Source organism: Neoarius graeffei, chromosome 23, assembly GCF_027579695.1.
Source record: "Neoarius graeffei isolate fNeoGra1 chromosome 23, fNeoGra1.pri, whole genome shotgun sequence".
Lineage (NCBI taxonomy): Eukaryota > Metazoa > Chordata > Actinopteri > Siluriformes > Ariidae > Neoarius > Neoarius graeffei.
In genome coordinates this window covers 21,245,643-21,263,071 of record NC_083591.1, presented here as the reverse complement: position 1 = coordinate 21,263,071, position 17,429 = coordinate 21,245,643, and the positions used below count along the sequence as shown (strand labels likewise).

Here is a 17,429-nt window from a genome sequence, read left to right as displayed (position 1 = left end):
TTTGTCGTAGTGGCATGCCATTTGGTACGCTTATGTATCTCACTAAGCCGGGCAAAAATGTAATGCCAATGCATTAGCCACGCCCAACAGGAAGTGAGGTAATTTCACTTTTGTGCGAAATGCATGGCCACGAAGACGGCGCAACTCCTCCTAGACCGTTCATAGGAATGTCACCAAAATTGATACACTTCATCTACAGACATGGCTGACAAAAGTTACTAAATACGTTTCACGTAGGATAAACCGTTCAGAAGTTATACGTCAATCAATTTTCGATGCAAAATTTTACATGCTTAAAAATTCATAACAAATCTTCTGATTGCTCAAAACTGCTCATACTTCACACGCAAATCACTCATTGGGCTTCTGACATGTTACCCAATTTCTGTGATATTTCGCCACTGGGGGCGCTATTTTTGGGCAAAAAATCCAATCTTTCCTCAAATTTGGTCAAACTTCACTGCCACCCTCTTACTACCTCCCATGTCATGTATACCACATTTTGGGAATTTTCGTCCATGGGGGGCGCTGTTTTTGGCCGACGCAATTGCTCCAAAACGGGTTTTTGGTAAATTATTCCATAATGCTTTCCCTTCACACCACTACCTTGTGATAGTACGTTGCTGTTGTAGACACTTATTTTTCCAGCTTATAATCGCTCATGTACAGCATAGCGCCACCTACTGACATGGGAAAAACCAAAAAATTTATTCTTCAAAAATCTATATCTCATCTTCTATTTACTCAATTGTCATCAATCTTCATAGGCAAACTCTTCATAGCTCACCTGACATATACGCCAAATTTTGTGCACTTTCGCCCCTGGGGGTGCTGGTTATGGCACAAATGATATTGCAGCTTCTGATTTGTCAAACTTGGCAAGCAAACTCTTTACAAGACCCTTATTGGGGCGCTTGCCATGGTCGACAACGCACGAAATTTGGCTCCTTTTTCTTAGGCTGCCACCGCTACTGAGAACCAGAAGCCCAGATCCAGGCGGGCCTCAGGGCCTCTTTAGCGCCCCCTAAGTCGTTGTGATTTTGGCCTCCCGCATAAAGGTGCCTGGTTGCCATGTAGTTTGTAGTACTGGCATGCCATTTGGTACGCATATGTATCTCACTAAGCCGGACAAAAATGTAATGCCAATGCATTAGCCACGCCCAACAGGAAGTGAGGTAATTTCACTTTTGTGCGAAATGCATGGCCACGAAGACGGCGCAACTCCTCCTAGGCCGTTCATAGGAATGTCACCAAAATTGATAGACATCATCTACAGGCATGGCTGACAAAAGTTCCTAAATACGTTTCACGTAGGATTAGCCGTTCAGAAGTTATACGTCAATCAAATTTCACTGCAAAATTTTACATGCTTAAAAATTCATAACAAATCTTCTAATTGCTCAAAACTGCTCATACTTCACACGCAAATCACTCATTGGGCTTCTGACATGCTACCCAAATTCTGTGACATTTTGCCACTGGGGGTGCTATTTTTGGGCAAAAAATCCAATCTTTCCTCAAATTTGGTCAAACTTCACGGCCACCCTCTTCCTACCTCCCATGTCATGTATACCACATTTTGGGAATTTTCGTCCATGGGGGGCGCTGTTTTTGGCCGACGCAATTGCTCCAAAACGGGTTTTTGGTAAATAATTCCATAATGCTTTTCCTTCACACCACTACCTTGTGATAGTACGTTGCTGTTGTAGACACTTATTTTTCCAACTCATAATCGCTCATGTACAGCATAGCGCCACCTACTGACATGGGAAAAACCAAAACATTTTTTCTTCAAAAATCAATATCTCATCTTCTATTTACTCAATCTTGATCAAACATGATACGCACACTCTTAACAGGTCACCTGACATATGTCCCAAATTTTGTGAACTTTTGCCACTGGGGGCGCTGTTTTCAGGCAACATTTTATATCTCGGCTTCTGATTGGTCAAACTTGATCAAACTTGACACAACAACTCTTCATAGGTCCCTTGACATGTATACCAAATTTGGTGAACTTTCACCACTGGGGGCGCTCATTGCGCTGTAGCAGTTGCAGGACAGGTGTTTACAATCATGAGGCACCAGGAGTATGTTGTTTTGGTTGCCTTAAACACACATGACTTGTGGGGAATGGGTAGGCAGTCGGGAGCAAGTGTTGTAGCGTTACATACAGACTAATAGATGTCTAACAGAAGACAATCCTATGTAGCTATAGCTTGGTGACTGATGTGGTAAATACATTAATTTGGTTGGGAAGCCATGGCATAAAATGTTCTGTCCATGACAACATCTCAGCGCACCGTGTACTCTGTGTCCATTTCTGTGCTTTGTCGCCATTGTGGGAGTAATGTCTCTTGCCGAAGAAGCTGTGGAAGGTCTTTCGCGGGGGCGCATGCCCCCGCCCCCCTTGGCCGCTGGCGCGAGGGCCCGTCGAGGCCGCTTGCGGCTTTAATTATTCTTCCGTCTTCTTCTTCTTCTTCTTCTTTATTTTTCTCCGCTGTTGGGCCATTTTCGGGGCGCTTGCCATGGGCGAAAACGCACGAAATTTGGCACCAGTGCCGAGAATTGCCACCGCTACTCAGAACCAGAAGCCCAAACTTGGCCGGGGCTCCGGGCGTCTATAGCGCCCCCTAAGTCGTTGTGATTTTTGCCTCCCGCATTAAGGTGCCTGGGTGCCATGTAGTTTGTAGTAGTGGCATGCCATTTGGTACGCATATGTATCTCACTAAGCCGGACAAAAATGTAATGCCAAAGCATTAGCCACGCCCAACAGGAAGTGAGGTAATTTCACTTTTGTGCGATATGCATGGCCACGAAGACGGCGCAACTCCTCCTAGACCGTTCATAGGAATGTCACCAAAATTGATACACATCATCTACAGACATGGCTGACAAAAGTTACTAAATACGTTTCACGTAGGATAAACCGTTCAGAAGTTATACGTCAATCAATTTTCGATGCAAAATTTTACATGCTTAAAAATTCATAACAAATCTTCTGATTGCTCAAAACTGCTCATACTTCACACGCTAATCACTGATTGGGCTTCTGACATGTTACCCAATTTCTGTGATATTTCGCCACTGGGGGCGCTATTTTTGGGCAAAAATTCCAATCTTTCCTCAAATTTGGTCAAACTTCACGGCCACCCTCTTACTACCTCCCATGTCCTGTATACCACGTTTTGGAAATTTTCGTCCATGGGGGGCGCTGTTTTTGGCCGACGCAATTGCTCCAAAACAGGTTTTTGGTAAATAATTCCATAATGCTTTTCCTTCACACCACTACCTTGTGATAGTACGTTGCTGTTGTAAGCACTTATTTTTCCAACTCATAATCGCTCATGTACAGCATAGCGCCACCTACTGACATGGGAAAAACCAAAAAATTTATTCTTCAAAAATCTATATCTCATCTTCTATTTACTCAATTGTCATCAAACTTCATACGCAAACTCTTCATAGCTCACCTGACGTCTACGCCAAATTTTGTGCACTTTCGCCCCTGGGGGTGCTGGTTATGGCAAAAATGATATTGCAGCTTCTGATTTGTCAAACTTGCCAAGCAAACTCTTTACAAGACCCTTATTGGGGCGCTTGCCATGCTCGACAACGCACGAAATTTGGCTCCTTTTTCTTAGACTGCCACCGCTACTGAGAACCAGAAGCCCAGATCCAGGCGGGCCTCAGGGCCTCTATAGCGCCCCCTAACTCGTTGTGATTTTGGCCTCCCGCATTAAGGTGCCTGGTTGCCATGTAGTTTGTGGTAGTGGCATGCCATTTGGTACGCTTATGTATCTCACTAGGCCGGACAAAAATGTAATGCCCATGCATTAGCCACGCCCAACAGGAAGTGAGGTAATTTCACTTTTGTGCGAAATGCATGGCCACGAAGACGGCGCAACTCCTCCTAGACCGTTCATAGGAATGTCACCAAAATTGATACACATCATCTACAGACATGGCTGACAAAAGTTACTAAATAGGTTTCACGTAGCATAAACCGTTCAGAAGTTATACGTCAATCAATTTTCAATGCAACATTTTACATGCTTAAAAATTCATAACAAATCTTCTACTTGCTCAAAACTGCTCATACTTCACACGCAGATCAGTCATTGGGCTTCTGACATGTTACCCACTTTCTGTGATATTTCGCCACTGGGGGCGCTATTTTTGGGCAAAAATTCCAATCTTTCCTCAAATTTGGTCAAACTTCACGGCCACCCTCTTACTACCTCCCATGTCATGTATACCACATTTTGGGAATTTTCATCCATGGGGGGCGCTGTTTTTGGCCGACGCAATTGCTCCAAAACGGGTTTTTGGTAAATTATTCCATAATGCTTTTCCTTCACACCACTACCTTGTGATAGTCCGTTGCTGTTGTAGACACTTATTTTTCCAACTCATAATCGCTCATGTACAGCATAGCGCCACCTTCTGACATGGGAAAATCCAAAAATTTTATTCTTCAAAAATCTATATCTCATCTTCTATTTACTCAATTGTCATCAAACTTCATACGCAAACTCTTCATGGCTCACCTGACATGTACGCCAAATTTTGTGCACTTTCGCCCCTGGGGGTGCTGGTTATGGCAGAAATGATATTGCAGCTTCTGATTTGTCAAACTTGGCAAGCAAACTCTTTACAAGACCCTTATTGGGCCGCTATTATTATTAGGGCCCGAGCACCGTACAGTGCGAGACCCTATCGTTGCCATGTGTCCAATTCTGTGCTTTGTCGCCATTGCGGGAGTAATGTCTCTTGCCGAAGAAGCTGTGGAAGGTAATTCGCGGGGACGCATGCCCCCGCCCCCCTTGGCCGCTGGCGCGAGGGCCCGTCGAGGCCGCTTGCGGCTTTAATTATTGTTGTTGTTTTTTTATTTCATCTCTCTCTGCGGAAAAACTCATTTTTGAGGCAGTTGCGATGCTTGAATACTTATGAATTTTTGCACACTGATCAAATGTGCATAAAATCATGAAGTTTCACTAAACAAGGGACTGGGCGTGGTCCTGGAGCTCGAGAGCGCCCCCGAGAATAAGCGATGGTTGAGATAAAGTTGCTTGGATCGGCACGAAATGTGGTGTGATCGTTACTCTTGTGATACAAGACAAAGTTCACGGAGTTGTATTTGACTCCGCCCAACAAGAAGTCAGCCATGTTGGATGGAATGTGGGATTTCGAAATTGTCCCGCACTGTTTTGAGGGGCTTACGATGGCTAAAAGCTCATGAAATTTTGCACACATATTTGTCCTATGATGCAGTTTGAGGTGATTTGGTAAATTAGTCTAGGTGGGTTTCTTTAACTCCATAGTGCCACCTAGTTCAAAAGTACAGATTTGAAACCTTGTATATATTTGAAAACTCATGAAATTTGGTACACACATCAGTCATGTGCACCAGAACTCCGCCATAGGGGCTTGACCCCCAGGTGTGTCCGGGGGACTCCATAACACCTCATATGTCATTGAGATTCCTGCCTGGTATATAGTTTCACCTATCCGTGTCAAATTTGGTAGATGTGTGGAATGCCCTGAGGTGAACAAAATTGCCTCTACATTGCATCAGCCATCCTCAACAGGAAGTGAGATATTTTTGGTTTTGTGCGTTTTGACACGTTACGTTTTAACAAACTCCTCCAAGGCAGTTTGTTGGATCGATAGCATATTTGGTCTACGTCATGTCAAGATGTTGCTGATGTTAAATTGCAAAGGGATTTGTGATATGTCACAAGATGTTGAAATGGCAAACCAGTAAATTTATACCTTACGCCACGCAAACAGGAAGTGAGTCATAAATTCACCATGAATTGTCTGTCTGATACGGCTCAAACTTCACAGGTTATAGGACATCATGGTTCTGAAGATATCTATATGCCCAAAGACACCCTCTGGTATAGCGCCACCATGTGGACATGGACAGAACAAGTTATGGTTGGGATGAAGTTTTTCGGATCGGCACAAGATTTGGTGTGATCGATATTCATGTGATCCAGGACAAAGTTCACTTGGACGTATTTGACTCCGCCCAACAGGAAGTCAGTCATGCTGGATGGAATGTGGAATTTTAAAATATTCCCGCGCTGTTTTGAGGGGCTTACAATGGCAAAAAAAAAAAAAAACTCAAACTTTGCACGTATATTTTCATCTGATATAATTTGAGTTTCTATGGTAAATCAGTCTAGGTGGGATTCAATAACTCCATTAGCGCCACCTAGTTCAAAAATACAGATATACAACCCCGATTCCAAAAAAGTTGGGACAAAGTACAAATTGTAAATAAAAACGAAATGCAATAATTTACAAATCTCAAAAACTGATATTGTATTCACAATAGAACATAGACAACATATCAAATGTCAAAAGTGAGACATTTTGAAATTTCATGCCAAATATTGGCTCATTTGAAGTTTCATGACAGCAACACATCTCAAAAAAATTGGGACAGAGGCAAAAAGAGGCTGGAAAAGTTAAAGGTACAAAAAAGGAACAGCTCGAGGACCAAATTGCAACTCATTAGGTCAATTGGCAATAGGTCATTAACATGACTAGATATAGAAAGAGCATCTTGGAGTGGCAGTGGCTCTCAGAAGTAAAGATGGGAAGAGGATCACTAATCCCCCTAATTCTGCGCTGACAAATAGTGGAGCAATATCAGAAAGGAGTTCAACAGTGTAAAATTGCAAAGGGTTTGAACATATTATCTACAGTGCATAATATCATCAAAAGATTCAGAGAATCTGGAAGAATCTCTGTGCGTGAGGGTCAAGGCCGGAAAACCATACTGGGTGCCCGTGATCTTCGAGCCCTTAGACGGCACTGCATCACATACAGGCATGCTTCTGTATTGGAAATCACAAAATGGGCTTAGGAATATTTCCAGAGAACATTATCTGTGAACACAATTCACTGTGCCATCCGCCGTTGCCAGCTAAAACTCTATAGTTCAAAGAAGAAGCCATATCTAAACATGATCCAGAAGTGCAGACGTCTTCTGTGGGCCGAGGCTCATTTAAAATGGACTGTGGCAAGGTGGAAAACTGTTCTGTGGTCAGACGAATCAAAATGTGAAGTTCTTTATGGAAATCAGGGATGCCGTGTCATTCGGACTAAAGAGGAGAAGGACGACTCAAGTTGTTATCAGCGCTCAGTTCAGAAGCCTGCATCTCTGATGGTATGGGGTTGCATTAGTGTGTGTGGCATGGGCAGCTTACACATCTGGAAAGACACCATCAATGCTGAAAGGTTTGAGGTTCTAGAGCAACATATGCTCCCATCCAGATGATGTCTCTTTCAGGGAAGACCTTGCATTTTCCAACATGACAATGCCAAACCACATACTGCATCAATTACAGCATCATGGCTGCGTAGAAGAAGGGTCCGGGTACTGAACTGGCCAGCCTGCAGTCCAGATCTTTCACCCATAGAAAACATTTGGCGCATCATAAAACGGAAGATACGACAAAAAAGACCTAAGACAGTTGAGCAACTAGAATCCTACATTAGACAAGAATGGGTTAACATTCCTATCCCTAAACTTGAGCAACTTGTCTCCTCAGTCCCCAGACGTTTACAGACTGTTGTAAAGAGAAAAGGGGATGTCTCACAGTGGTAAACATGGCCTTGTCCCAACTTTTTTGAGATGTGGTGTTGTCATGAAATTTAAAATCACCTAATTTTTCTCTTTAAATGATACATTTTCTCAGTTTAAACATTTGATGTCATCTGTGTTCTATTCTGAATAACATATGGAATTTTGAAACTTCCACATCATTGCATTCCGTTTTTATTTACAATTTGTACTTTGTCCCAACTTTTTTGGAATCGGGGTTATACATGTGTGTGAGTGTATATCAAATCAAGTTTATTTGTACAGCGCTTTTAACAATAAACATTGTCGCAAAGCAGCTTTACAGAATTTGAACGACTTAAAACATGAGCTAATTTTATCCCTAATCTATCCCCAATGAGCAAGCTTGTGGCGACGGTGGCAAGGAAAAACTCCCTCAGACGACATGAGGAAGAAACCTCGAGAGGAACCAGACTCAAAAGGGAACCCATCCTCATTTGGGCAACAACAGACAGCCTGACTATAATATTAACAGTTTTAACAGGTATAACCCTCAACTGTCCTCATGGGGCCGTCCTTCACAGGAGTGGGGCGATAAAACTCCGACCAGACACAGGGCACCAGGATGGATCAAGCAGGTCCGAGGGGCAGAAGAGGCCAGCATCTCAATCCCAGGATCAACATGTAACTCAGAGGGACAGATGGGGGGGGGAGGAGAGAGAGAAAGAAAACACGTTGTTAGGTATGCCCTAAAAATGACAAGTATTAAATCTGTGTGGTAGGCTCGCAGAGACGAGAGTCTTTACATCAGGCATAACACACAATGGCATGTTAATATGGTAAAAAATATATCATGACCTCCTCTGGCTGGATGCTTGATTGGGTGATGGGAGCACACTCCTCAGCACTGATGAGATGCAGATGGGACCCTTAGGGCTGGCCAAGACAATTCAGTTACATTTCACCGGGTCTGGGACATGCGACAGAATGTCTGACGGCCGATTCCCTGCAGGCTACGATAGCCAGTCGAGGTCCCCACCGTCTCCACCAAAAGATTTCCTGTTGACTCCATGTAACTCAGAGGGACAGATTTGGGGTGGGGGGGAGAGAAAGAAAACACAGGTGGTTAGGTATGCCCAATGTCACCTGAATAAGTAGGAACAGTATACATATTGCACCGAGTACAAGCAGGGACTCCGGCAACTAACTATGACAGCATAACTAAAAGGAGAGAGCCAGAAGGTAACACAGGCATGAGGGAGCCCCGGGACATAAAGCAGCCAGCCACTACACCGTCAACAAACTCGAGTGAGCAAGCGAGTGGGGACTGACAGCATCCATACATCCCAGTTTACCAAAACACTCTATGTCTGAGGACCCTCCAGATCTACTCCTTTACCTCATAAACACCATTAACAAAAGGCTTGACTAAACAGATATGTTTTCAGCCTAGACTTAAATGCTGAGACTGTGTCTGATTCCCGAACATTACTTGGAAGGCTGTTCCATAACAGTGGGGCTTTGTAAGAAAAGGCTCTGCCCCCTGATGTAGCCTTCACTATACGAGGTACCAGCAGATAGCCTGCACCTTTTGATCTAAGTAGGCGTGGCGGGTCATAGAGGAGCAGAAGTTCACTCAGGTACTGTGGTGCGAGACCATTTAGTGCTTTAAAGGTCAATAGTAGTATTTTATAATCAATACGAAATTTGATTGGGAGCCAATGCAGTGTGGATAAGACAGGTGTGATGTGGTCATATTTTCTAGTTCTAGTAAGGACTCTTGCTGCTGCATTTTGAACTAACTGGAGCTTGTTTATGCACTTATTGGAACATCCAGACAGTAAGGCATTACAATAATCCAAACTGGAGGTAACGAAAGCATGGACTAGTTTTTCTGCATCATGCAATGACATTAAATTTCTTATCTTTGCAATATTTCTGAGATGAAAGAAAGCTATCCGGGTGATGTTATCAATGTGAGTTTCGAATGAAAGACTGGGGTCAATGATCACTCTGAGGTCTTTTACTGCTGCACGTGAAGAAACAGAAAGGCCATCCAGAGTTACTGTGTAATCAGAAAACTTACTTCTAGCTGTATGTGGTCCTAGCACAAGTACTTCAGTCTTGTCAGAGTTAAGCAGAAGGAAATTAATAAGCATCCAGTGTCTAATGTCCTTAACACATTCCTCAATTCTATTAAGCTGGTGTCTCTCATCAGGTTTTGCAGAGACGTACAACTGTGTGTCATCAGCATAACAGTGGAAACTAATACAATGTTTACGAATAATATCGCCCAGAGGTAACATATATAGAGAAAAAAGCAGTGGACCCAAGACAGAACCTTGTGGAACACCAAACTTTACCTCGGTACGTCTAGAAATATCACCATTTATATCAACATACTGATAACGATCAGTTAGATAAGACCTGAGCCAGGAAAGGGCCATTCCCTTAACTCCCACAACATTTTCTAGTCTATCCAGAAGAATGGAATGATCAATGGTATCAAATGCTGCACTAAGGTCAAGCAACACAAGTAGCGAGACACAGCCCTGATCAGACGCCAACAGTAGGTCGTTTACTACTTTAACCAGTGCTGTCTCTGTGCTATGATGAGGTCTAAATCCTGACTGATACATTTCATGGATGTTATTCCTATGTAAATATGAGCATAACTGCTGTGCCACAGCTTTTTCAAGGATCTTGGAGATAAAGGGGAGGTTTGATATTGGCCGATAATTGGACAGCTGACAGGGATCAAGGTCAGGTTTTTTAATCAGGGGTTTGATAACTGCTAGTTTAAAGGATTTGGGTACATAGCCAATCATAAGAGAATAATTTATTATTTTTAGAAGCGGTTCAATTACTCCAGGCATTATCTGTTTGAATAGATGTGTCGGTAAGGGATCTAGTACGCAAGTTGAGGCTTTTGATGTAGAGATTAATGAAAGTAATTCAGTTTCTTTTAGGGGAGTAAAACATTCTAACTGATGATCTGATACAGTTATATTGTTAACTACAAGGTCACTTTCATTGTTTAACCTTAAATTAGTAGTTTGAATTTTTTGTCGGATATTCTCTATTTTGTCATTAAAAAAATTCATGAAGTCGTTGCTACTACATACTGCAGGTGTGCATGTGTTGATAGTGGACTTATTCCTGGTTAATTTTGCTACAGTATTAAATAGGAATCTAGGATTATTTTTGTTATCTTCTATTAGGGAGGAGAAATATGTTGATCTTGCAGCACTAAGAGCTTTTCTATACTTCAGGAAGCTCTCCTTCCAAGCTAATTTGAACACTACCAATTTTGTTTGACGCCATTTACGTTCCAATTTTCGAGTGGTCTGTTTTAATGTGCGATGTGTGTGTGTATAGTGCCACCATTTGGACATGGACAATAATGACTCCATTGCCAAAACACGTGTTACATTTTGATGTATTCTTGTGTGATCAATACTCATGTGATACAGGACAAAGTTCATTTGGTCGTATTTGACTCCGCCCACCAGGAAGTCAGCCATGTTAGATAAAATGTTGGATTTTTAAAATTTCCCGTATTATTTTGAGGGGCTTACCATGGCTTAAAAACTCATGGAACTTTTGCACATACATTTGTCCTATGATATAATTTGAGTTAATTTGGGAAATCAGTCTGGGTGGGCTTCATTAACTCCATAGTGCCCCCTAGTTTAAAAATACAGATTTGACACCTTGGAAATATTCGAAAACTCAGGAAATTTCGTCCACATGTCAGTCATGCGAGCTGCTACTCAGCTATACAGGCTTGACCCTGGGTATGTCCAGGGAACTCCATAGCACCCCCATGTTATTGAGATTTCTGCCCAATATATAGTTTCACCTATCCGTGTCAAAATTGGTAGGTGTGTGGGGTGCCATAAAATGAACAAAACTGAAATGTACATTTTTTTAGCCAATTGACTTGCCAATTGGATTTGTGATATGATACAAATTGTGATTTGTGACCTGATGAGAGACACCAGCTTAATAAAATTGAGGAATGTGTTAAGGACATTAGACACTGGATGCTTATAAATTTCCTTCTGCTTAACTCTGACAAGACTGAAGTACTTGTGCTAGGACCACATACAGCTAGAAGTAAGTTTTCTGATTACACAGTAACTCTGGATGGCCTTTCTGTTTCTTCACGTGCAGCAGTAAAAGACCTCGGAGTGATTATTGACCCCAGTCTTTCATTCGAAACTCACATTGATAACATCACCCGGATAGCTTTCTTTCATCTCAGAAATATTGCAAAGATAAGAAATTTAATGTCATTGCATGATGCAGAAAAACTAGTCCATGCTTTTGTTACCTCCAGGTTGGATTATTGTAATGCCTTACTGTCTGGATGTTCCAATAAGTGCATAAACAAGCTCCAGTTAGTTCAAAATGCCGCAGCAAGAGTCCTTACTAGAACTAGAAAATATGACCACATCACGCCTGTCTTATCCACACTGCATTGGCTCCCAATCAAATTTCGTATTGATTATAAAATACTACTATTGACCTTTAAAGCACTAAATGGTCTCGCACCACAGTACCTGAGTGAACTTCTGCTCCTCTATGACCCGCCACGCCTACTTAGATCAAAAGGTGCAGGCTATCTGCTGGTACCTCGTATAGTGAAGGCTACATCAGGGGGCAGAGCCTTTTCTTACAAAGCCCCACTGTTATGGAACAGCCTTCCAAGTAATGTTCGGGAATCAGACACAGTCTCAGCATTTAAGTCTAGGCTGAAAACATATCTGTTTAGTCAAGCCTCTTGTTAATGGTGTTTATGAGGTAAAGGAGTAGATCTGGAGGGTCCTCAGACATAGTGTTTTGGTAAACTGGGATGTATGGATGCTGTCAGTCCCCACTCGCTTGCTCACTCGAGTTTGTTGACGGTGCAGTGGCTGGCTGCTATATGTCCCGGGGCTCCCTCATGCCTGTGTTACCTTCTGGCTCTCTCCTTTTAGTTATGCTGTCATAGTTAGTTGCCGGAGTCCCTGCTTGTACTCGGTGCAATATGTATACTGTTCCTACTTATTCAGGTGACATTGGGCATACCTAACCACCTGTGTTTTCTTTCTCCCCCCCCCCCCCCCCCCCCCCCCCCCAAATCTGTCCCTCTGAGTTACATGGAGTCAACAGGAAATCTTTTGGTGGAGACGGTGGGGACCTCGACTGGCTATCGTAGCCTGCAGGGAATCGGCCGTCAGACATTCTGTCGCATGTCCCAGACCCGGTGAAATGTAACTGAATTGTCTTGGCCAGGCCTAAGGGTCCCATCTGCATCTCATCATTGCTGAGGAGTGTGCTCCCATCACCCAATCAAGCATCCAGCCAGAGCAGGTCATGATATATTTTTTACCATATTAACATGCCATTGTGCGTCATGCCTGATGTAAAGACTCTCGTCTCTGCGAGCCTACCACACAGATTTAATACTTGTCATTTTTAGGGCATACCTAACAACGTGTTTTCTTTCTCCCCCCCCCCCCCCCCAATCTGTCCCTCTGAGTTACATGTTGATCCTGGGATTGAGATGCTGGCCTCTTCTGCCCCTCGGACCTGCTTGATCCATCCTGGTGCCCTGTGTCTGGTCGGAGTTTTATCGCCCCACTCCTGTGAAGGACGGCCCCATGAGGACAGTTGAGGGTTATACCTGTTAAAACTGTTAATATTATAGTCAGGCTGTCTGTTGTTGCCCAAATGAGGATGGGTTCCCTTTTGAGTCTGGTTCCTCTCGAGGTTTCTTCCTCATGTCATCTGAGGGAGTTTTTCCTTGCCACCGTCGCCACAGGCTTGCTCATTGGGGATAGATTAGGGATAAAATTAGCTCATGTTTTAAGTCGTTCAAATTCTGTAAAGCTGCTTTGCGACAATGTTTATTGTTAAAGCGCTGTACAAATAAACTTGATTTGATTTGATATCTTGCATGATGTTGAAATGGCAAACCAATAAATTTGTATGTTTTGCCATGCAAACAGGAAGTTTGTCATATCTGATGTAGCTAATGATGTAGCCTGATGTAGCTAAAACTTCACAGGTTATAAGACATCAGGGTTCTGATGATCTCCCCATGCCCAAAGTGAGCCTCTCGTGTAGCACCACCATTTAGGACTGGACAGTGTAAAAAAAAACAAAAACCTCTGACTCATGAAATTTGGTACACACCTCAGTCCTGGCCACTGCTACTCAAGCATAGAGGCTTGGCCCCAGGTGGAAAGCCCTATTGTTTTCAGCTTGCTTTTTTTCTTCTCATTTTTTTTTTCACCACGCGCCAACTCATTTTTTTCAGGCACTTGTGATGTGAAAAATCAAGAATTTTGGGTTCCCTTTTGAGTCTGCTTCCTCTCGAGGTTTCTTCCTCATGTCGTCTGAGGGAATTTTTCCTTGCCACTGTTGCCACAGGCTTGCTTATTGGGGATAGATTAGGGATAAAATTAGCTCATGTTTTAAGTCATTCAAATTCTGTAAAGCTGCTTTGCGACAATGTTTATTGTTAAAAGTGCTATACAAATAAACTTGACTTGACACATAACGATAAATTGCGAAGGAATAGTGGATATATCAAACGAGGATGTAATGGCGGCCAATAAAGGAAGACTTTCATATATTCTATATTCATTACATGTAACATGAAATATTTCAATTTTTTTTTTATTTTGATGATTATGGCTTATACCTCATGAAAATCAGAAATCCAATATCTCAAAATATTAGAATATTTCATTTTGAGTTTGAGTAGAACACAGGGCTCGAAATTCATTTTTTTTTTCACCAGCCAGCCGGACTAGTTACCTTCCAAAGTAACTAGCCAAACAGAAAATCAACTCACCAAAATTTGTTCATGTATGAATTTTACTTCTGTCAAAAATAACACAAAAGAGAGTAGTTACCATTGTTCATGACTAATGTGCATTTATTTCAAGACCCGAGTATATTGAAACTTTTTTTTTTTGCACACTTTACAAATTGGCATTTGCTGTTCCACGTCCTCCTCGCGATATCCAAAAAAATGCCAGATGACTGACCCCTTACTAGTTCTTTTAGGAACCAATTCGTCCGCTTCCATTTTTAATTTGCTGCTGAAATTGACAGAGCTTACACAGTAGCCTATGCAACACCAGCGATTGCACGAACTGAGTCAGCGCTGTAAACCGGAACTAGGAAATCTTCCCGCAAGCAGTGTTACCAGATACTGCTGACGTTTTCCAGCCCAAAATATGTTCAAAAACCGCCCAATTAGGAGGTAAACCGCCCAATCTGGCAACACTGCCTGGAAGTTCCTTTCATCACCGAGATGTCGCCCGGGATTGGTTGGTGAGTGTGTGACGTTATTGGGTTTTTTTTACCCTTAGGCAGCCTCTCACGTTACTGCCTGAGGGACAGGGAGAAAACCAACGGAAAATGTTTTAAACAAATGCAAGTCAGCAGATGACCATAAAATACTCTATAGTTACGATATAATAGTTATATGTATCTCACACAGAATTTTTGGAGATATAGCGAGTATATTCAGTATATCTCACAGCCCTAGTCTGAATCTTCGCTTCATATATATTTTTTATTTTCAACTAGCCAGCCGGGCTGCCTAGTGACAGGAATTACCCGCCAAATGACAAATTAAGTCGCCTCGGGCAACCGGACCACCGCGAATTTCGAGCCTTGGAACAGTATAAATACCATGCATTTCTTGGTCTAATTCAGTACACGCAATCACAATTGTGGGGAAGACTGCTGACTTGGCAGTTATCCAGAAGACAATCATCGACACCCTCCACAAGGAGGGAAAGCCACAGAAGTTTATTACTGAAAAGACTTGGCTGGAAAAGGTGCACAACCAGCAGGGATGACCGCAGCCTTGAGAGGCTTGTCATGAAAAGTCAATTCAAGAACTTGGGAGAGCTTCACAAGGAGTGGACTGAGACTGGTGACAGTCCATCAAGAGCCACCATGAACAGACTTCTTCAGGAAAGGGGCTACAGCTGTCATATTCCTAATATCAAGCCACTCCTGAACCAGAGACGACGTCAAGCATCCCCTCCATTTTATTTTATTTATTTTTTCTCTTGGGGGTGTGATTGTGTCTGGGGGGGGGTGCATCAGTTTGCCCGAAGTCTGCTTCTTCCTCCCTTCCTCCACTCCCTCCCAGTGGGACTCATCCTAATCCCCCATGCCCCGGACTTTTCTGCTCACATATCATTTACATAATTGCTAAACTGATAATATACATATGTATTCATGTACACACACACACACACTCAAACATCCCCCTCTAACACACTCACAGACACACACATACACACATACATTTTAATAACACCCCACCCCTTAGTACCATGTCCCTAGCCCTTACTGAATGTCCTATGTCCTGGTTCACTAATGTTGTATGTTTTTTTTGTTATATTGTTTGTTACACACATCTTGGTTTTGTAGTAAATTAAAATAAATTTAAAAAAAAAGCATCTTACTTGGGATAAGGAGAGAAAGAACTGGACTGTTACTCAGTGGACTTGATAAAACACAGTGGACCAAAACCAGCAGATGACATGGCACCCCAAATCATCACAGACTGCAGAAACTTCACACTGGACTTCAAACACCTTACCGGTAGATTCTGTGCCTTTCCACTCTTCCTCCAGACTCTAGGACCTTGATTTCAAAATGAAATGCAAAATTTACTTTCATCTGAAAAGAGGACTTTGGACCACTGAGCAACAATCTCAGTCCACTCCTTGTGAAGTTCTCCCAAGTTCTTTAATTGACTTTTCACGACAAGCCTCTCAAGGCTGTGGTCATCCCTGTTGCTTGTGCACCTTTTCCAGCCAGCCTCTTCAGCAGTGACTTTCTGTGGCTTTCCTTCCTTGTGGAGGGTGTCGATGATTGTCTTCTGGACAACTATCAAATCAGCAGTCTTCCCCATGATTTGTATTTTAACATGCATGGCGTGTAAGTGCCTCTTAACATAGATGGCACTTTACTGCAAACACAGCATAAGGAAGGAATTAAACCGGGCTAGCATGATCAGTGAGCATCTCCACATGGAACTACTTGGGCAGCTATGCAGTATGTCTGAATGTAGAACATTCGCATGGCAGTGCACCATCACCGCTGCATGAGGATAAGATAAAATTAAACAAGACCATATTTTCAAGATTGACTAGTCTTTTAATTAGTGTAGCGGCAACTTTTACAGGTGTGTCGGCAATATTGTGGGCATAGTGGTAAGGAAACATTGCATATCGGCCTGATACGCTGAAAAGGCCTAGTTAGAACCCTGTGATGGCACAAGAAATACTGGCCCTATCAGAGTTTGAATCGTTTAAAATCTGGAAAACAAAGTACAGTAGTGTTACATTCCCCCTTGTCAGTATTTTCTAAAAGTAAAGGGACATGGGTTCCTGTTATTTTACTCCTGGGGAATGTGTAATGCTGAATCAGTAAGATTAGCAACTATAAGCCGGAGCAAAAATTATTTATCCTATTTTTTTTCCTGTAAAATATATGCACAATATGTTTGCTTACTTTTGCACCATTCTCACTGACTTGACCTTGTAGTTTACTTCCATACGCCTGTGCTTTACGAGGACTTAAATGATTCCATAAGATCTCTCTAACTCAGATATTTGGGTGGGTGTGCGTGCGTGCGTGTGTGTGTGTGTGTGCGTGCGTGTGCGCGCGAATGCATAGGTGCAGAAGAGAGCGGACTTGGCCGTTGAAATTTTAGATTCTCAGAATGTGTCCGTTATGGCAGACCCCAATGTTCAACCACTGGAAAGTAAGTACATTAAATACATTAAGTACATATAAATTCTGTATATAAATGTATATAAACATC

General features: G+C 42.5%; 1 protein-coding gene across 4 annotated transcripts in view; it reads left to right on the top strand.

Moving 5' to 3' along the window:
* The window catches only part of slc39a6 (solute carrier family 39 member 6), a 191,051-nt gene that overhangs the window by 142,492 nt on the left and 31,130 nt on the right, over positions 1 to 17,429 (top strand). For all 4 annotated transcript variants that reach the window (XM_060905928.1, XM_060905929.1, XM_060905930.1 and 1 more), the window contains one exon: positions 17,282 to 17,369. In XM_060905928.1, the coding sequence (XP_060761911.1) occupies positions 17,282 to 17,369 (88 nt within the window). The remainder of the gene's footprint in view (positions 1 to 17,281; positions 17,370 to 17,429) is intronic.